The 22,194-nt window shown below is 42.3% G+C and overlaps 1 protein-coding gene across 2 annotated transcripts in view; it reads left to right on the forward strand.

Annotated features, from left to right (window-relative positions):
* CSMD2 (CUB and Sushi multiple domains 2) overlaps positions 1-22,194 on the forward strand; it is a 285,673-nt gene that overhangs the window by 15,421 nt on the left and 248,058 nt on the right. For both annotated transcript variants that reach the window (XM_032202121.1, XM_032202122.1), the window contains exon 2: positions 10,054-10,270. In XM_032202121.1, coding sequence (XP_032058012.1) covers positions 10,054-10,270 — 217 coding nt within the window. The remainder of the gene's footprint in view (positions 1-10,053; positions 10,271-22,194) is intronic.

Consider the following 22,194-nt stretch of genomic DNA (forward strand, 5'->3'; position numbering starts at 1 on the left):
GCATGCTCTTTGTCACCTCTTTGTCACCATGTTTTCGTGGAAGATGGTGACAACTGAAATTTGGTTAACGGGTGCCAAGGCGTTCTATGCTGTGGAGTAATTTGTTTAAATTCCTCGTCAGTATTGCCCAAGCAAAATTTTACTCGTTACTCACGTTTGAAATGTTTTCTAACGCTGTGTCCATTGCTATCCACTGGCTACTGGATCGAGTGGAGTGTGAAAGGGCGTTTGTGCCGTGCCTCCTGCTGCTATCTTGAGCTAGCGCAAATAGAATGCAATATTTTTAAGACTGCTGATACAAAATATTAAGCACAAAATATATTCATTTATGTATCTTGATGAACGCAGACTTCTCTAATGATTACTTTGATACTGCTTAGATTATCTAGCATACATTAGCAGGGATTTTCTTAGATGCTTGTTGAAGTCAGACACGTTCCTGCTGTGTTTAACAGTGCATGTTTACATCATCTTGTCCATCTACTTACATTGATTCATTGATGTAATAGCTCCTTAAAACAAGATGTAGCTTTGCTGGTTGTGCCATCTCTGGTATTAAAGCTTGCTGTGCATACCAACCACTTGTTCTGTGTACCCTGTAGTGCCTGCCTGTGTTCACTCCTGACCTTGAAATCCCAAGTCCAAGGTCGAGCACACTTGTTTGCATCCTTGCTCCTCTTCCATCTGCTCCCTTGGTACTTTTCCCATGGAATCCTGTTTTCCTATGCAATCCTACATGCTTGGAAGGCAAGTATCAGGAGCCCTACTTTTCCTCTTTCCTCATCTCAAACTTTGCCTGCTCCATTTTCTCTAGACAACTCCCTCTGTCATAAGACAATGACAGCCTAAAAAGCTGCCAGCAGACTTGATTTTGGTAAGGATTTGGCAAATAAGAAATACGGGTGGTTTTGATGTAGGTCTTTTCGTGCCACTACCTGTTCAGATTTTCCTGCAAGTTGCATTTGTGTTTAGAGCAAGAGCCTTTGTCTTCTAACCTGGATGAAATCTGCCTCTCTAAAGGAGCACAGAGCCCATATGTCACAGCTTCTTCCCACTGGGGACGGGGTGTGAGGGCTGTTATTACCTCTGCAGCCCTGTGCAGTGTCCCATCAGTGGGACTAGTGCACCCTGCACTGCTCTTGCTGCAGCCACCAGCACCAAGGATCCATTTGCACAGCACAGGTCAGAGTTCCCCACTGCTCTTCAAATCGTCTCATCTGTATGCTGAAGGGAGCGTTCAAGCCTGGTTGTGTTTTGTCTTCTTTACATATCCTTGCACACACGCTCAGAGGAGGGCGAGGAACAGAGCATTATTCCATCCTTATAAAAGCAGAAAGGATTGGAGGGGGTGGTGACTTTTCCCTGCCTGAGCCCATACAAAGCACTCATTGGGAGTTGTAAAAGGGTCCGGAGAGGGCTGTGCAGTGTGCTTAAAGCTGAAGAAAATCAAGTATAAAATCTTGAAGTTGTTAATCTCTATTGAGAGGCTTACAGCAGAAGGACAATACAAAGTGTGAGAAACTCGGCTCCAGGCGATTGTTCCAGCCCTAAACACAACCAAGTCCCACAAGGGCACAACAAAATACGGTTAGGCCCTTGTCTGCTGAGAGAGGATTTTCTCTCACAGGAGTGCCGTAGCCTGGTGATTGTGCAGGACTTCGGATATTAATCATTTAAAACTGTTCCAGCTAAATGTTTATGCAAAACATTGAAGAGATCTGAGCTCCCTTTTTTGGCTTTTCTCTTCCCTCTCCCTACTTTTGCAGAGGAAGGGATGGGGGAGGGAATAGCGAAGGGGAAAAAAAGTGAAATAAAATCTGTGTTTAAGTTGAAATATTTAACTGAAAATATAGCTTTCTTTAAACTGTTCTGGTGATAACGCTGGAGTAATCTTTATTATTCTCTATTATTAGTGTGAGCTATTCTACTTTGCTTCTACCAACAAAAGCAGAAGGAATTCATCCCACTTCCCTCCTCGCTTTGCAAGTCTTCACTGCTAAATGCCTGTCCTGTTATCTAGCTTGCTTTGCTTCTGTTCAGGCTGTAAGCATTTCAGATGGTAAAGTGGTACATAAATCTGCAGGGGTAAGCACTGTAAAAGTAGCTGAGAAAGGTACAGCATGCACCTGGGGAAAGTCAGCATGACACCAGGATGTCTCTTCGGTAGCCCCCAGGAGCATTTGTTGTGGTACTGCAGAACAGCTCAAGTCCTTACCAGCTACACCAGGGTAGTGTGAGTTTTGGGTCGCCTTTTGACAGAGATCTATTTTTAAAATAAACAAAATCTGATAAGGGTCTTGAAGACTGAGTTCCTTCTGTTCCCAGGTCATTCTGGTGCAGGGATGAAGCATGCTTGCCGAAGACAGCCCGCGTCAGGTCAGCATGCCACGCTGCCCTCTGTCCCTCCACTAAGAGCAGGGAGCTTTTAGCCTCGAGGGGAGATCTGGCAGCTGCAGTTAGTACCAATGTACTCGCTTAAGCGATTTCTGTCGTACCCAAACAAGGCATCACTTTCCAGCAGTTGCAGTTTCTGGCCTCTCAGCATGTCAGGGGGCTGCTGTGCAGCAGTAAGACAGGCATATGTGCGGCGTCATGTTCTTGTGCTCTGAGTTCTGCCCTGCAATGGCTTTCGGTGGTACCTAAAACTGGGCATTTTCCTTTTTTCTCTGCAACACACCAGAACTTCTTTGGCCTCACTACTGTATGTGTATGCCCTTTCAAGGTTCACACATGAAATATAAAAACAAAGTATAATAAAACAGAAAATACTAAATATATAGGTGCCTGTTCTGTTTCTAGAGAACTTAAAAGAATAGGCAAATGTTTCTTTTCCTTTCACAGATGCCCACAGGCAAGAGAACTGCAGGTTGTATGTGTCTGTGTCGCTTCCAGGACATGTTAGAAGTGTTGTATCATCACACAGCAGTGTGGCAGTGCACTGCCCCTTGGAGGTTCCAGACTTGCCTTTCCTGTGCTGTGGAAGTGTTTGCAATTTCCACCTGGAAGGTGCCTTGGTTGGAATTTTGCTGGGGAGCTGCAAGGACAGCAATGTGATTAGAAAATCCCCCATGGGTATAGGGAATTTGTGTAATCTTCTAAGGCAAGAGTTTTGGTTGGAAGAGGGTAAACAAACACATGGGAAAAGCTAAATATGTTATTTCTGCATCGTAACTCCACCATCACCTCTTCTCCCTTTCTTTCTCTGTCTGGGAATCCCTTAAAACAGAATTGCTGTGCTGAGGTTGGAATGACGCCTAAAGGTAACAGCTCTCTTCAATAGCTGTCTAGAAACCTGGGCTCTGTTCAAAAGCTATGGGCACCACTAATGGCACAGAAGGTGATGGCAGAGTTGGAGTGAAGGACTGCTAGGATGGAAGGGAAGAAATGTCTCTGAGGACTGGAGAAGTGACTAAGTTGGTTTCAGGAATGGTGTGTTTGATTTGCAGTACCCCGCAGTGCTGTGCAAGCCTGCTGTAGGCTGAAAGCTCACGTACTGCTCTTGATTTGAGGTGGGTGCTGTAATTCTTCCTGGGCTTGGCAGTCGGGGCATGAGCTGGATTCAGATAAAATGCTTGTTCTTTGCCCTTGTATTCTTCACTCCATGCGTTCGGAGAGGAAAAAGGCCCTGGCTATCTGAGGTGTAAATCATCCCCTTGATGATGTGCTTCAATCCAGTGGCTTTTGATTAAAAGTTATAGTTAATGGAATGTCTCTGCATTATTTATTACCCTGAAGGCTTTGATATAAGACTGTAGGTTAAGTTGAAACTATGAAAAGGTGAATACTTAGGGAAACAAGGCTTAGATTTATGAAGTGTGAAGGTACTTTCACTGTGTGTTCACTTAAATTGTATGAACAGGAGAATCAAAGCTAGACTATGGTAAACTAGTTCTGAATTGTGGGTGAGAAGATCCAGGTCTGCTATGTAAGAAAACATGATTAGTTGCTGATTGCTGATAAATGATTCAAAACAGTAAACATTGGGGCAAAGAGCCTTTTTCTCAATTTAGAGGGCAGATCAAATAATGTTTTTGTTTTTGTTTTTGTTTTTTGTTTGTTTTTTTAAATGAGTTCTTAATGACTGTTTAATACAGGGAGTGAGTTTTTCATGTGTTCTTTTTGGGGGTAAGGTTGTGAAAAGACCTGTGTGAAGGAGCTGGCTGCAGACATTTCCCAACCCACTCGTGATTTTGAGTCCCCTTTAGAAAAGGGCTTGCCTGTGCCTTCACGTGGAAGGGGAAGTCCAGTAGGGACCTCAGGTGCTGGTCCTGTGCTGTGGCATGTGAGGAGCTGTACGAGTCTTCTGTAGTTTCATGTGCGCCATCCCACAAAGAAAATCGGGGCGCTGCTGTGCTGAGTTTGGCTGGCTTATGTCTGTCACCATCCTTGAGCACTACCAGGCTCAGAGCATCCAAACGTGTGCTCAGAGGATGCTGAAAACCTAAACAGCATCTGCATTCTGGTTCTGAGATGGGGTCTAGTGCCTTGGTTTTGAAAATCTTCATGCAGTGAATGTGAATGATTCAAGGCAGTAACGTACACAGAAAAAATTGAGATGTTACTGATGAAGTAGCAGAATCTGGCCCTGGTATTTCGGGTCAGAATAGAATGTGCTTGCATTGTGTCTGCAGGATATGGATTTCAGTTTTACTGGGGAAAGTGTTTTTTATGTTCCTCTATTTCAGTGAATAAGCTAGAACAATACAAAATAGAAACACTTGTACCTAAGTAACAATAAGTAAAGAAAATGACAATACCAAACGCTACTGCATTAAGGAGAAGACAGCCATGTATCACTAATAGACGATACTGCTGAGAGCAAGTCAGTATATATGATTTGATATTTGTTCCTTGTGAATTGTGCAATGACCATACATCAGTGTTCACTAAATTAGTTTTTTCTGCTGAGAAATGAAGGGCACCGTTAGAATTTAGGAAGCACTTCAGAAGTAAATTCTGCTTTCCTCTCTCTAAAGTATTGTGTCCTAGAGATTAATATGGTGTGAATCAGAATACTTAAAATGCTTCCTAGATTTACCATCGTGGATCTGGCCTGGAAAGCTTAAAGAATTGGAAGTAGGTGGAAGATGGTTAACCAATCCTGGATTTTTGTATTTTGGACCTATTTCCTTTACCTTTGTACTAACCAACAACACCTTTGTAATAGCTCCTTCAAAGAGTATTTGTAGTAACAGTATTTGAAAGCACAAGTTTATCTGGGGCTGGGGAGCTGCTGAAATTCTGAGTGAAGAGACTTGAAGGGTGCAGCAGCCAAGGCAGATCACTCCTGTATGCAAGTGTTGTTTATCTGAAGGGAATAACCAAGTTCTGGTGCTATGAATGGGCTTTAGTGGTTGAGTCTCTTCTTCCATATATGTCAGCCGATTTTTGGTCAATGTACAGTGGCCATCATGACTGCCGGCCGTGAGATACGGAGGATGTGAGATCCAGGTCTGTGCTGCCCTCACTGAAGTCATTGGCGTGTGGACTGTTCTGCTCCAGACCTCAAGCTGCAAGCAGGAGTGAATAATCCAAAAATGGTCCCTCGCTCATGTGTCTAAACTTCAGATTTATAGCACAAGTAAACCTCCCACCAGCTTCTGTCTCCAGTAATTTAGTTTCTATTGTCAGAAGAAGCCTCAGTTGTTGAGTACAAGGGCATTCTTCCTGCCCTCTGTGCGGCACGAGGCTGATCGATAACCTGAATTGAGGGGTGTGCAACTTTCCCCCTTCAACAAGCAGGAGACAGAGCTGTATTTGGCTCATATTTAAGTGTCTAGTCCTGTGAAACTGTGGTGTGTGGATTAACTGTGTATTATAAAATGCCACTGACAGCCTGTATTTTTGTTAGAAATGTGGTTCTGTTGTGAGCATACTACAAAGTAAATATTTCATTTTCCTTGTGCATATGGTCCAGGAGTGAAGCCGGTTCGTCTGTGTACGTTGTTCAGGCAGTGTGTATTGCACAAAACAAGTGGTGTGAGTTGAGACAGGTAAAGCTGACTTTTATGCTCTATCATTGAGGAAATGGCTGCTGTGCCCCTGGATAAAGATGTGTTTTTTCTGCTAAGCACCAAGCCTTCCATTAATGTGTTTGTTGGTTGTGTTTTTTCCTCCCTGCTAGATGTGATCTTGTTGGAGAAAAGCTCTGTCCACTGAACAGTGCCAAGCGTGATAATGCCTTCGTCCTTGTCTGGAAACTAAGTGCTACTGCAATAAAATTACATTGATGCATTCATTAAAAAGATATACTCTCATAATAAACCACTTTCCAGAATTGAAAATGACAGGTTGCATTGGCAGAGTACAAGTTAGAATTAGCTCCATTCTCAGCCTACTCATCTCTGTCACAAAATAGGACACTTGCCCACAAATGCATATCCACTGATGAGTTTCTTGTTGGTCTTACAACTTCAGAAAGTAGAAGTCCATGAATAATAGCATTAAAAGGTGGGATATCTACATAAATATTTATGCTGCCATGCCAGACCTTCTGGCAGATGACATCAGATGTGCTAGCCCTATGTGTTCACCTTTCTCTTTCATTGTTGTGGCTTTTGAATAAGGAGTGGCAAAGCAAGAGGGGTAAACGCGACCCTTCTGGGAGGCTGGTAAATCCTCTGGTGGGCAGGGCTGATGCTGACCTGCAGTGGGTGTAAAAAGGTGGCACCAGGTTAGAGCTTGTGCTGTCAGCGATGCTTTGTCTTGTGGCCACCTGGCTGCAATGAGCTGAAGGACAAGGTGTGGGTTGTTGCTGTGACCCAGGGAAGAAACTCCTGCTTTTCCATTACCTGAGGTACGTAGAGGTGCCTCGTGTCAGACTCCTGTGCTGGAGAGAGTGCTCCAGAGACTTCGGAAGAATATTGTCCTCTATCAAATACGAATTCATCTAAACTTTATAGCACTGATTGTCATTGTCCTTTATACCCACCTGTCCATGCTTCTGAGCCAAAGGGATAAAGAGAATTGTTTTTGCAAGTCTTCAGAGGAGAAACGTTGTGTTTCTTTGTCATGTGCTTTAAACTCTAGATAAGGTTTTGTCAGTCAAGTCTGAGCTAACTCATACCTGAAAACAAATTATAGACTATGCATACATTCTCTGGGGCTTCCTGGATGTCTTTCCTGTGCCTGCTGACTTTTTCCAGCAGTGTTCAACATAAATGAAGCTCCCTACTATTACAGTTGATGAACAATATATTGCTTTCCAGATTGTCAGCTTTTGAAAAACTAATTTTTGTTTGCAATAAGCAATTTTCTCTTAGCTGTGTTCAAAGCACATCTTGGTCAGAATCATGAACATGCAATTATTTCAGTAGATTGATTTGATATGTCGTAGAACTGTGTCCCATTTTCTATTATGTATTTGTTTTTATTCAGCTAGATTTACACTTTTCTGGCCTTTATTCTTTGCTTTAGTCACTAATTATGCAAGGACAGCATCACCTTACATTGATTTTAAATCTCGTTTTTCATATGACCTTGGGACTGTTTGAAACACAGCATCTCTGACCTTGAATTTATTTTTTGAACCTCATGCAGCATCAATAGCTTTTATACCATCAGGAAATAGAAGGATAGAGCCTCTTTAATTTCCCAATCTTCCTTAAATTGTTCTGATGACATTTACTTATGATTAAAATAAAAAATGTGCAGCAGAGACAGATTCAATATCCCCACATTGCCTATTGAGTGCCAGTCTGGATGAAGAAAAGAGGATGTGATTGAATTTTAGAGAACTGAAGCTTATGGATCTTTGGCAGTCTTCAAGTTATTAAACCAAACCAGGCCTAATTTTACCCCTCCGTGATAACAGTAATATTCCCAGTCCCGTGCAGCTTGCTGGCACCGAGCTAATGCATCCTTTCTGGGAGCTCTGCAAATGAATGGAACCGAGGCAGAGGAGGGAGGTGGATTCCACTCTCGTGTTTATTGTGTATTGACAAAGTGCAGGGGGAGAGGCAGATGCCAGGTGCTGCAGAAATGCAAAGTACTCGAGGCTTGTTAACGAGTTCCGTGCCTAGCTCAGCTCTAGTCCCCGGGGACGGCAGGGCTGTCCTACCTCTCGCTGATGTAGTAAACATGATACGAAAAGAGTCTCTGGGTAGTAAATATGATTGACCACTTTGGATTCATGAAGGTATGAGCTTCGTCTTGTGGAGACAAGTTTCACTAAGTGTTTTTGCACCAAAGTAGGTCAATCTAATTATAATTGGCTTTAATGAGCCCTACTCTGCAGTTCTTTACCTGTAGCTGGTTGGCACTCAGAAGTGCAAATACCAGTGCTGCCTTTGAAAAAAGCATTGAGAAATCAAAGAAGTAATTTCTAGTCGGATTCATTTCAACTTGAAAGACTCGGTTATCTGCATAAGCAGGAGTAAACAATCCAGCATCAATAAGAAGAGCCTGAGCAAACGCAAGCAGTAGTGATCAGAAGTCTGCTGGCCGTAGGGTAAAGGTGAAATTCTGCTATGGGTTTTGCAGCAGTTGCCTTGCAAACTGGAATTTCATTTTGGTGTGTGTGGGAGTTATTCCATTAAAGCAGCAAAGAGCTACACAAGTTTGTTTGGGTGAATTTGTCTTCGTGCCTCAAAAGACATTCCAGTAAAGTAGCAGTGAAGAGAGGAAAGCACTAAGGAGGATTTGTCATTTAGGCTGTTCCCAACACATACTTATATACTGGCTTCCCCAGAGAGAAGAAAACCCTTATATATCCAGAAATTGTACATCATGGCAGTTGATCTCTATCTTTGGGATGGAGTGTTCACAGGTAGTGCTTTGGGGAAGGAAAAATTGATTTGAGGGAGGTGTTAGATATTTAGCTGGTGGGTGCGCGACTCGGCTTCTGTCTCAGAAGATGTAGCTACAGAGTCAGGGCAGCTCCCTAGGAATACCGATGGGCAGACGTTTGCTTTGTGTTTAGCCTGTGTGAGGAGCTGAAATGGTTCAGAAATGGGTGAGTAAAAACAGAGCAGGCTGGAAAGGCTGCCTCGAGCCGTCAGTTTCTTTCCTTTGTGGCCTCATAAGGTCTAACAGGTATCTGATGTGACTGGTGATGGCAGCTCAGGGCCACAGCCCACTTTGCATTGCAGTGGCCCAGTTGCCAGTTTGGAGCATGCAAACTGGAGACCAAGTGGAAAAATACCTTTCCTTTAAGGCAGTCTGTGTGGAAAAAAGGTCCTTTGTAATAAACACCAGCTCTTCCCTCTCCTGGGAGATAGTTTCAGGGCTAGCAAGCAACATGTACCTGAAAGAAGGCTGATGGAGAAAAACAAACTGCTGGCTTAGAACTTGCAAATATTTGGGTTTTCTTGTAGGTTCTTTTAATAGTTCCAAGTATCTGTTTGAGAATGATTTGTTTAGCCTTTGAACTGAGTCCTGCTCTTTCTGGATGCAGGACACCTTTAATTTCTGATTTTGGTCATGCAATCTTGTGCAGACTGTTCCTTTGGTGACTCAGTTCCTCTCTATACCTATTTATTACTTCCATTGGCCTTCCAAAGTGGAAGTGGTGCAAGTTTCTGTACGCACCGCTGAGCCCTGATCTTAGCTCAATCTTCTTTTATTCCAGTGCAATTAAGAGTAAAAGAAATGGTCAGCTTTGTCACTGTCATTCTGCTGCTTTGTGGCCTCTGTACCCTTCATGCTTGAGGCACCAAGCTTGGCTAGATTCTCCTAAAATGGGGCAAATCCAAAAACACATAGTGTACAATGAAGAGTGTATTGGATTTGGTCATGGGCTGTGAAAGGACCTTTGGGAAAGCATCTGTTTTCCAGTTATAGTTGGCAGCTGCTGTAATCCAGCTGTTATTAGCCTGTTATATTTAAAGCTAGAGGGAGCGTTGCACAGGAGATGGGTATCTGGGGTCTGACTTCCTGCAGGGAGCACAAAAATGCATCTGTAGAGACTACCTTTATCTGTTCCCCAGGACCAGGAATTCCTGGGGAAGAACAAATTCATTGAAAAGAATCCTGTGTAATCTGTTCTGATGGAGATGATTGTTAAATTTGTATTCTGCACTGTTTGACTTGTACTTTTGTCTTCTCTTTTGCCAGCCCAGAACTGCAGTCACATTTTGCATGGCCCAAATGGGACAATACAGAGTCCAGGCTTTCCGTATGGATATCCAAATTATGCAAACTGCACGTGGACAATCACTGCCGAGGAGCAGAACCGGATACAGCTTGTTTTCCAGTCTTTTGCGTTAGAGGAAGATTTTGATGTATTATCTATCTACGACGGACTGCCTCAGCAGGGGAACCTGAGAACAAGGTATATTGTCTGTAACAGCCAGTGATGTTTATAAACACGTTCCCATTTCTTCCACTCAGAATAAGGCATCTAGGTTGCAGGTTGATGCTGCGATAAACTGGGAGTTCCTCATGAGCAGTTCCTATAGCTGTTTTGCTTTCTTATCTCTGATAAGGTTTGAAATGTTTCTCTGAATACCTGACAGTAATGATTTATCAAAAGTCATTCTAGACATCCAGGGAAGTTAATTAGGAAATGGAGTAAACGGAAAGCAAAGCCAATGTGCAGAGGATCTTCCTTCAATCCAAAAGAGATTCTCTGAGTGGGAGGATGGATAATGGATTTCAGGTTATATTTCTGCCAAATGCTTTGTGGGTCAACTTGGGTAATTCCCTAACTTGTAGTTTTCTCACTAGTTGGGCTGGGATGGTATTTGCTCTTCACCTCTGGCTAAACTATTGGACCTTCAGGGGTAAGGAGTTACCAAGTATGATAGTTTAGTATGAAGACTCTACAAAGAGTCTGATCTTTCAGGTACAATCTTGGTATTAATATAAAGTTAAATGAGAGGCTGATTATGAAAAATAATTTATTGCTGTGATAGCAACTGTTATGCGACATGCCAGATTTCTGCGTTTGAAGGAATAATGGCCCCTAGATCTGAAGCATAGATGAAATCTGCTTGGCGATGTGTGATATGACTGCTGTTTTCTGATGTGGTGTCTAACTGCTGCTGATATCTGATAGTGATAAAGGCAAAAAGTAAGAAGCAATGGCAGCATCCAGTGTTAAAATCTCTGGTTGGGATGCTGTAATCATGGACAATTCTGGAAATTAATTTTACTTCAAACCATTTTCGAATGGGTCATTTGACCTCAGTGTCTTGTCGAACACAACTGTAAAATCAAAGTTAAAAACACTGGTGAAAATCAGCTCTTTATGTAGATGATTTCAGTTATGTAAATAAATCATATCTTCATCTTGCAACTGTGCTTGAGAATCATCCTAATTATGGGACCTCATCATTTAATCAGAAGGTAGTGTAGTGCTTTGCTTTGGGTATTATGTAAAGGATGCCTATGTCTTATACAAAATTCTGCTCAGGAGATTTTGTATGGTGAGTAGTCGATGCAGCTTTTGCCCTGAGAAGCCCCCAGCAAATTGCTGTGCTCATCAGCAGTGCCAGACGTTTCCTTTTGCCCTCTAGATGTCAGTGGAAGGTTCTGCTGAAGAAGCAAAATCCATGAATGAGATTAGTTCAGAAGTAGGGTCATGGTGGAGTAAATCGGTAAGACACTGTGGATGAATTGCATCCAGGTATTGCTCTGAGCTACTCATAATCATGATATGATTACAGATAGAAGTACCAGCAAGGGCATCTTAATGCAGTCCATCAGTACAACAAACTTCTGAGATGCAGCTTGGCTACTGTCCTTGTATCTTGTAGTCTTGCAGTTTGGGGGAAGGTCAGAGAGGCAAATATTGTCCTCCCTCTGCATCACTGGTGAATGCATTGTACAACTTGGGTGTCTAAGTGTATGTGAGTTGTAGATAACGTGCTCGGGTAGGGGTTTGTATTTAGTGCAGTGGGGAAAAAGTAAAAGAAATGGAAAGAAAAAGGTATTGGGGAAGCTTTCTGGAGGTCTGAGAGGACTTCCAGAAGTAAATGAGACATGGACTTGTGCATGATGGGCACTAGCGTTCTTCCCCTGGACTTTTCTAGGTTAGTGATTTAAAAACCTGAAGCTTGCTCCTCTGTGCTATTTGCTGTCTAAACGCTTTGTTCGGCTAATATTATTTTTGTACATCAATCTTACCTCATTAAACTCTGTAGCTGTTGCCCAACATTGGCCTTTTTCTTCTTTCTCCATTTCTTTTCCTTTGGCTATCAATTTTGTTTTTTTCTGACTGCTTTCCAAATGTACTCCATTCATCATCGAAGTGCAGCACTTGAAGATGGATGACCACGCGTCATTCATCATACTACCGGGAGGCGGGCCAAAATAAGCTGTAAGCAAGCGTAAAAGAAGGAAAGAAAACCTGTTTGTGTAGAGAAGGTAACTGTTTTCTTAACTGCTGTTCAAGGCCTACCAGCAAAACAGTTAACGAAGACAGGAACCTCTCTGCTTCTCCCAGACAAGTGTATGTTGTTGGACATCAGGGACTTATTTCAGTAGGTCTTGCCTGCTTGTCTGGAAGAACAGAATGATCTCAGTACAAATGACGGGCTTACCTGTTAATATTTTCTTGCAGAGGGATGGAGACTGGTTAGTTTTCTCAAAACCCTGGTACTCCATGTAAGCCATATATTGCTGAGAGTGCCCCCCAGTCTGTTGTCTCAGTATCATGTCTGTGTTCCTTTCTGGGAAAGGGTTACTAATTATGTTCATCCTGTGCTGGCAAACACCCCGTTGTCTTGCAATTTAATGTGGTGTGAAAGTTCCCTAATAGAATAAGAGCAGACTTAATCCAATGAGACATTTGCTAATAAACTGCTTTACTGTATATTAGGGAATTTGCCTTGTGTTTGTGATGAGTGTGTGAATATTAAATGCGTCTCAGTGTCTTAATTTAGATATCCAGCGATGTTGCAATCTTTCACTGTGACTTTGCCTTGTTTTGATAAAAATCGAAGCTTGTTTCTCATGATAAAAATCAGAGTCCTTGCTTCTTCAGCTTCTCTCAGATCTGCTCTTTCGCAGCGCTGTATGCTGGCTTTCAGCCAGTGAAACCACCACGAGCAGGGACCGTTGTAGCAGAATCTTCTTTGGGTCCCGAGAATAATGATGGCTGCAGATTTTTTTTTCTCCTTGACCTGAGTCAGAGAGCTGTGTGTATTCAACAGTTCAGAGACTTGTAACCTTGGTGTCTGCATGTGGCTTTCCTTCTGAGCAGTGTTTGCGCTCATTAAACCAGCCCAAGCTATCCTAAATGCCCATCCTTCAAGTCCCTGAATATTCTGAGCTGCCAGTGGGATCAGAGGGGCGCGTGTGGAGATCTGATCTGAGAACTGCAGTTCCCCAGGAATACTTTTTGCAAATTCCCATTGTGCTTTGCTGATTGTGTCATTGTTAAGAGGATGCTCCAATCAGGTTGGTTTCCTGATTGGTTTCCCACCGTGCTGGGCTTAGCAGCTCAGCAGAGACCTGACTGAAATTTGAATATTTGGAGTTATTTATGGAGCCAAGATTGCTGTGGGATTTGGGAGATGCTTTGCACCTTTTCATATCTGAGTGTTGTTACATGACATAACAAGACAGCAGCTGACAAGAAGAAAAACGTAGCTAAAGAAAGCCACGTGACATCAAGTAGCTTCATCTGATACTGATAATTTGCAGGATGCTTTTAATGTAGGAATCTTAAATTAGTTGCTAATTTACTTTTTTTGAAGTTTCAGGCCTGCATTAAGATCCAGAGAAAGTATATTTACAATGTATTTGGAAAGAAGTCATTTTGCATGCATAACCCTGTTCTCCTTAAGGAATCTACTGAATTTACACACAAAATAGGACTGTTCAATTTAGGAAATCAGATGTTTTTCCTAAAAACTTTTAAAAATTGCTCTGGAAAGGCAAAAGGATAGAAGGTGCAATCTTTTTGTATCAGGATAGACTGTTCAGTTGCACGCATACTGAACCATGCCGGGGTAGCACTGAATGGAGGCTTTTAAGACCTAACAACCTGAGGGCTTTGCTTCCCATCTGACATGGGTAGGTGACTGTGTTGTCTTCTGGTCTACCAGGGAAAGTTTAAATGACACTGAATTTGGCTAGGGAAGTGCTTGAGCCAATGCATCAAAAAAAAAGTGAGTCTTTGCTCCAGCCAGAATCGTGGTGGTGCAGTTGGTGTGTGTCTGCAGACATTACCGGGAGGTACGAGGTACGAGTTTACACAGCAGGAGGAGCTGTCCCATCCTGACACCTCCATAGTGTGTAGTGTTAGGGAAAATGAGGTAGGAATTTCCAAACAATAGCTTCCTACATAAACCAAATTGATCTTTACTGCCTTCAGCAAAGTGGAGCTGTAACTTGTGTTCTAGCTCAAGCTTTGTTGTTGGTCAGTGTTTTCTGTTAGTGTTGCTTATTCCAGGGAGATGCTCGTTCTTCTTCCCTGGCAGATAACTGAAGAGTTGAGAGGAGGATTGCTATCAGGCTGCTGTGTATGCAGTTCGAAACCATCTCTTTGGCCATATTTAATCGATTGAAAGATGAAGTATTTTGTTTGATCTTAAAATTACTTGATGCTGGTGACAAGAGGTGAATTATCCACCGGCGTGACCTATTTTACAGATACAACAGGAATACCTGTATCTCGCCTGTTTCTCATTGATAACCTTTTAAATACTCTTTGAAAAATTGAACTGGGTGTCTTGTACTTAATTACAAATCAGGAGAACAAAGCTTTTGATCTTAAAAACGATGAAAAGAGAGGAGGAGAAGAGATAAAGGGAGCAGTGCAGGAGAGAATTCCCCCTCACGTGCTGCATGCTCCTGCTTGCAGCAGGGTTCTGGGGTTCTGCCTGCAGGTGTTGGACTTGCTGAGTTCAGGACTGTTAAAGAATTTTCTGGAAAATAGCATTTGCTGTCTGGGAGTACACAAACTTGTGTTAGGATTTTGTTGAGTCACTGTTGGTCCTGTGACATAGTCCTTTGTAGTTAGCTCATGTCTCCGAGGGGATCATAGTTCTTTTCACGAAGGGTAAAGATAACGAGAATAAAGAGGGCCAGATAAATCCTTCTGTCATCCTTACTCAACTTCAGAATACTATCTCCATTCTCCCTTTAGCAGAGTCTTTTTGTCACTTCATATTGAGTCCCTGGGGAGAAAAAAAAAAACAAACAACCCAGACACTTGAAGTTCTCTGCAGAATAACATGCACACAGTTTTTTCCTGATGCTTGTTTGAACTGCTCCAGCAGCACGAGGGCCTTTTGCTGGCAGCCCCATTGTATTGTTCCGAAGAAGTGCTGAATATTTGAACTTCCAGATTTTGAGATATTTGATGGAACAAAGTCCTGGAAAGCTAATGGAGTGAATGCAATTGTGTTTAGGGCTGTTCAATTCTGAGGCTGCATTCAAATTTTCTGGTTTTGTGAGGACAGTGTTTGTTGTGATGAGTGATGAAAGCTGCTGCTGATATCAGGGTGGGATGTTGTATGTTTTTTTTTTTCTCCTTCCATGATACTGGATCCTTGGTCCTGTTTTAAGGTTTAAAGGATCTGCCCTCTCAGATCTTCCTGTTGGGTTATGGCCTGTACCATGTCTGGTAAAAATAGGACCTTGTTAAAATTTTGAGCCTTTTATTCACAGCCACTGAATAAAATACTGACTGGGGAGGTAGTTTCCTAGCTGATGGCTGTTCTGCATTTTGTCTGTGGCACCAGCTATTCCCTGCTGTGTGTTTTGTACAGGGGCTGTCTGTCACTGGGCCTTAAGGCATTATTGTTACTCGAACAATATTTTGTTTTCAGGATTGTTTTTTGTTTTCTGTCTTCTGTTTTCCCCCTAAACTGTTGATTAACCCTGTTAATGGGTAAAATCTACTAGAAAATGTTGACAATGCGTCTTGCTTCATATTAAGGTATGCTGAGTGTAAAAAGATTTTGTATAATTAGGCAACATCTAATAGATGTAATTAAGACTGCACCGGAGCATTCTGCTCCTGATAGAGCTGGGAGTACTGAATGCCATTAGTAATTGAGGTGGGTTTTAAGGCATGCCGAAATGCCAGGGAGGATCGTGGTGTCCTGATAGCTCTCCGTGCCCAAGCTGGGACAAGTTACGAAAGCCTCCTATCCCTTAGATGCTGAGTGATGGGAGGGAAGAAAGGAGGATGCCCACAAAGCGCCCTGCTGACGTGTTTCGCCAGTGAAGTCCAACGTGCAGTGCATGGAGAGGCAGGTCAGGAGGGGTTTCTTTTTCTGGCTTACTGTTAACCTTGTGTTGCATAATGCATCACTCTTCCCTCTTCAAGCTTTCCTTCTGCAGTTTATCCCTGTAGTCTGATGAAACAGGGCTTTGTTGATGGTGCAAAGTAATTGCTGAAGGCCAGGACCAGGTAGTATTCTCTAGATCCCTCTAGCTGATGTTTGGTTTTACTTCAGGCTGCATTTTAGTCCAATGATTACAAGCCGTTTAGACAACAGAAGTAGAGCATCGTGAAGTCTGAATGTGATCTGATTTATGATCACTGTAGACCCTGCAGTGCCCAAATCTAGTGTTCCACGTAAAATACATCTGCAAGGTGAGAGCTCTAATAGCTTTCATGGGATTGCTCCTCTTCCTTATCGAAGATGGCTAGCGATAAAGACAATAGCTGCTGCTGTTTTACTACTAAATGTCCTATACAGAGAAAGTTTATCATCTTTGTATGCGTAGCAGGGAAGTCAGACGTATGTCTTAGTCCTGTTCTGAGCCCAGCAGCCACTCTGCTCTGTGACATTAGGCAAATTACTAATCTCCCCTTTCCCATCTGTAAAATGATATATTTTTTTTTTATTTTTGTAAGTTAAAGTTGTAGAATGCTTAAAAGCCCCCGCTTGGAGGGCCTGTTCGCTAGGGTAAGGAAAGAATCAAAGTATGAAATGTAAAATTTACAGCCATTCCTTCTAATGCATTCTTCCTGAAGGGAGGAAAACCACAGGTTTCCGTATTATCTTTTGAATGCAGTGAATCTCAAGGTCATGGAATTCTTTCATCTCACTGTAACGTCTGACCTTGAGAGTTTCTCAAGCAAAGCACCTCTTTAGACAGTGTGTATTTCCCTTTTATCAAAATTAATGAAAGACTACAGGAGATGATACAATCTTACTAGATCATTGAAGATACAATGAAATTGTGGAGTGTTATTACTTGCAGTCTGAAATAGAAAATTGACAAATCTTCAGTGCCCATTGACTCTAATTCATTATGCTCCTGTTGGGCGGCAGAGGGTGGCCTGGTTCCTTTTAGACTACTCAGAATTGGATTTTGGTGTGGTGCAAGAGCAGCTGCTGACATCTGGTCCTTTTTCTTAAAGAATATAATTGTTTTTTTTTGTAATACTTAGGGCTACAGCTGATTAGTGTTGCTGTATTGGAATAAAAGGTTTAGGAAGGAGACAAGTATTTTCATTTGAATTGTTTAGTAGCTTATGTTGTCACTGATCCATGTGTAAATTGACATGTGAAATGCTGTTGTTCAAGAATTTATGTAGAAGTTTTACTATTGAAATCAGGACCTTTAGCTAACTAGGTGCATGGCAAGACAGCCTCTCCCTGAATTTATTCACAGCTCCTGTATTTGAGGCAGAGGGGAATATGGAAGCAGAAAAAAGGGACTAATGCAAGGTCAAGGAGTAGCTCTGGTGCTGCTGGATTTGTACTCGAGGTTTTTTACCTCTATTACAGTGTGCATTGCTGGGATCTCCTGCTAAACATCCATAGTTACCTGCGTTTCTCATCCCAGCTCTGCTTGATACCACTTGCACAAGGTGCGAGGGAACAGAGAAGTAGGTATGACGTGAATCAATATTACAGTCTTTGGATAAATCTTCATCTGCAGGAGCGATGGTTTTTGTTTCAGGCTATTTTTATCTTATAACACATCTAAAAATCAAATTTCTTATTAACCTGTTTTTTGACTGTATTGGTTATGAAGAACAACTTGTGTTTATTTGTGCCATTTGGATGCTTCTTTTTAACTTCTAGGTTTAGAGAAAATGAATTTCCATTTCCTTCTTGTATATTGCTATTAAATTTTATGTTATTATATACAACTAAAAATTTAAGGAATTAGTATAGGCATAGCTGTGCTCTGGTCAGCAGTGAGAGTGCAGCTGATGTAGAAATCAACTGACAGATCACAGCCAGCTAGCTGAGCTGCCTGTCCCGGGACCACCTAGGCAGAACAGTGCTTGCCTTATGCTGCCACTTAATATTCACTTGGGGGAAGTAAAGATTGTCCCTCGAGACCGATGTCTGAAGTCTAGTTCAAATCCTGATTTTGTATGCATAAAGAGTCAGAGGGATGTGCAGCCTTGGCAGATGAGACCTGGAGTCACTCTGCATGTTAGCTTTGGCTCTTTACAGTCGTGTAGCTTCAGCTTCTTGAGATTCAAATGGAGAAAGCAGGAGGAACAGGGATGCATGTGGAGTAAGTACCTATATTACCAGAGCCATAATTGAAGTTTTTGCTTGATTATGTGTCCATACGTTCACCATCTAGGATGCCCACCATATTCTGGGCTTATTCACGTGGCTGAACAATGATTAGCCTTAAGGTATGTTCAACTACTGCTTATAGGAAACTTCAAGTTCTTTCAGAATTTGTTAGCCTTGTTAGCTGTTGGTACTGAGCAGGAAAAACCTGCCTCTGCCTATTGAGGATTTGTGATAAAAAGCCCACAGGCTCCATTAAACTGTGAGGTTAGAAATGATAGTTGAGGATTGCTTGGGGAGAAATCCTGTATTTACTGGGGGAAGGGGAATGTAAAGCTCCTTGAGAAGGTGTATGTATTCCTCGGGCATCAGGCAGCGGTGTGCTGCTTCATTATCAGGCTGATATTTGCAGTGTCCTCATCGTGTTCCTCTTTCTTGTACGCAAACACGTTTGCTGGTAGAAGGGAATCCTTTGAAAACGGAGCTACTCCCACACGAGTCAAATATTTGTGGAGAGAGCCTGTAATAGCAGGTGAAATCGTTGTTTGTTGTGCAGATTTGTGCTGCCTCTAAGTATTTGTTACTGGCTTCTGTTTATCGCTGTTATATAGCTGGGGTCTCAATTGTGCCTCTGCGGTTAATGGCCTGTGTGCGTGCTCTCCGCTGAGCTCAGGTACGCAATAAGCATCCACCTCTCCATTTCGCTGCTTATCAGCGGAATGTCTGTCGGATTTACCATGTCTGAAGGAGGAGGAATGTGTTATTTTTTTCTGAAACATAAATCCTGTCCCATTGAACTGTCATTTCGTGGCTGCAATTATTGAGACTTCAGTGAAATTTTGGCGCTTTTCTTCCTTTGCTGGATCACTTTGTGAATGTCCGGTTGGGCAGACAATAGGTCCCCAAATTGCTTCCTGGAGCTTGTGAAAGCTCCGAGAGCATCTGTACCCTCTGTACAAGGCTTTTTTCCCCATTTACTGGATTTCACACCCCCAATGATTTTTTTTTTTTTTTTTTTTTTTTTTTTTGAAGAAAGTCAGAAATAATCTAAAACTGCCAAGTTTTGAATTGATGCTGCTGAGCCTTACTTGGTTTATATCCAGTCTTGTCTTTGTTTACTCAGAGTATCAGCTCAGATTTGCCAAGAGGTTGCTGAAATTTGGTGAACCACTCTGAGAATTTTTCTTCTGGGTTTGTAATAACAAGACCAGAAATACAGCTGCCAAGGTTTGTCAGAGATCTGCTTGGATTTCACTATTATCTGAGAAAGTACAGGCAAAATAAGCACAGAAGGGATGTGATGAAAATTCCAAGTCTGTGCTTTTCCTCCTCTTGTCCCATTGTTTGGAAAAAATGAAATTTATTGAAATGTGATGCTTAGTTTCTGTTCACAGCTTGAGAGCCATGAAGGCCTCATATATTTGAGATGGCTGTGGAGGCTTTAGGCCCTATAAATAACACTTTTCTAGTGGGAATTGACCCAAAACCCATTTTAAATGAGCAAAGAAATCCATCTAGGCTGGAATTTATGAGCCCTGTGACTGTCCCTAGAGACTGTGTTAGTTAATGAAGCCTTTGTCAGTGTCAGAGAGGTAAGCAAAGGACTCTTGTGGCTTGATGAATTATACTTGGCTTGGAGAAGAGAAGAAAATGCAGTTCATTCTTAAGTTCCACTGGCACGTGGGCTTGGTCGGATGATGTTAGATTGAGCACTGTTAGCAAAAGGTAAATAAACTTTCTGAAAAAGTCTAGGCGCAACATGTGTCGATGGATGGGTTCAGGGGATGTGCTTGTTACTGGCTTGGTAAGAAAAAACACAGTAATGTATCAGACGGAGTGAGCTGATGATAGTATTTTAAAAGCAACTCAATTATCAACCATCTGGGCAGAGAGGATGTTTGGAAAATAGCATGGAATAAGATGGGACATGTGTCAGTTGGCAGCGAAGTACCTTGGAGTTGCTTTGTGAAATGTGAACAGAGAATTTACGCAGAGTTCCTGGTACTGCTGGTTGCAGCATGCCTCTGGAGATACTTGCTCAGGACCTCTTTGGAGCTTGACTCCAAAAGAAGAGCAGGTTGGTTTTATGCATAAATCATTCCTACAATTTGAATAAGTGCAAGTGTGAACTGAAACTGGTTGCATGTTACTACAGTATCATGTTAAGCCGAGATCTTTGTGGTTTGCTGCATCACTTCAGAGCTGAGAACTGTTCAAGTAATGCCAGTGAGTTCTGCCTTGGAGAAGGGACTTCTGTGTATCTGCAGTATGCAAGAGCTGAAAGTATGCTTGGATTATGCTCTGCTTGTTTTGTTGGTGATTAATTAAAACATTCATGGTACCAGTTATTCTGTTCATACATTATTTAAAACAATAACATCTTAATGTAATCGCTGCTTTATTTAATAAATATGAAGAGGAAGGGAGAAAAATTGGCGACAAATACTGAGGAAATTAATTAAGGGATGAAAGGTGGTTTGTAAAAATCAGGTATTAGTAGAAATGACAAGATGCTGTTTATTCCCCCACTCCACCCCAACTACTTCACCCCCACGGCCACCACAACTGTTTCTAAAGAAAAAAAAATCTACTTACAATGAGGTCTGAGATGGGAAGGGTTGTAGCAGATAAATTCCCTGATCTCTTGCATCTGTTCTTCTGTCTTCTTGACATATAGCCCATGAAGCAGCCTTGGGGAGGGCATCTGTTAATGACCACTGACTGTATGTGGGGCTATGTTTCCAGTTCCTTTAAGATTTTAATTTTTAAGCATACAATTCTGAAGGTGTTCTCGGAGCAACTGGAGTACAATGCTGGCACATTCTTTTCATCAAGATTGAGAAAATTGCAAATATTAATTAAATACTGCTCATCTTATACCCATTTTTTCCGAGGAGAGATTGAACATATGGATAGTCTCTCTCCTATTCCTATGTGCGTGTCAGCCAACTGTCTAGCTGAGTAAGACACAAAATTTGCTTCAAAGTTGATTGTAAGCTCTTGGGCTCTTTCTGTTGGCTCCAGCTGGTAATGGATTGGTCTAACACTTCGTGAACGCACCTTTCAAATGACTGCTCTGGTTTGCTGCCTTGCTAGCAGGGATTATAGTGTGAGAGGACTTGGCTGGTGATTCCAGGCTTTGTTTCCCAAAGAGCAGCTCACGCTCTTAGGTTTGGTATTTCCTTAACACTCTTACACCTGACTTTACTTGCAAATTGTCCTGGGATAGTAAGGGCTGTCAGAGCAGCCCTTACGGAACCAGGTATTTTTGACTGTATGTGGTGAAAAGAGTGGTTTGTTTGGGAAATTTTCGCTGATAGGTGCCTTTAAATTACATGCAGGAAAAAGTCACTGAAGTATGGTGTAGTGTAATTTAATGCTGGGTTAAACGATGCAATCCAATGCGTTTTCATTAGATGTTCTGAGACACTTCTCCAGCATTTATGCTTTAAAGGCTGTTGGATTGCCAGCTGCAATAACTATTTTGATTGCTGTCTGAGCTGATGGTGGGCATCCTACCAGAAAAATAATGTGCTCGGTTTTAATTACGGCACCTGCACTCCGAAATGGGAGCCTGTGTCGCAGTGTATGATAGCTCTGTACCTGACGGAGTGGGACAGCAACGTGCAGCGGGTGGAGGAGAGCAGCTGGAAAGGGGCTGAGGCGGCCTGTCCCGGCCGAGACTTTGGGGCAGAAAGAGCACACGGCCACAGGCCGAACCTGCTGAGATGAGCAGTCAGGGGGCCTGTGTGTGGTGTTCACCTCCTTGGGTGGGCAGATGGGACAAGTTTTCATCAGGAAGGCTCTG

The sequence above is a fragment of the Aythya fuligula genome, chromosome 23 (genome assembly GCF_009819795.1).
Source record: "Aythya fuligula isolate bAytFul2 chromosome 23, bAytFul2.pri, whole genome shotgun sequence".
Classification (NCBI taxonomy): domain Eukaryota; kingdom Metazoa; phylum Chordata; class Aves; order Anseriformes; family Anatidae; genus Aythya; species Aythya fuligula.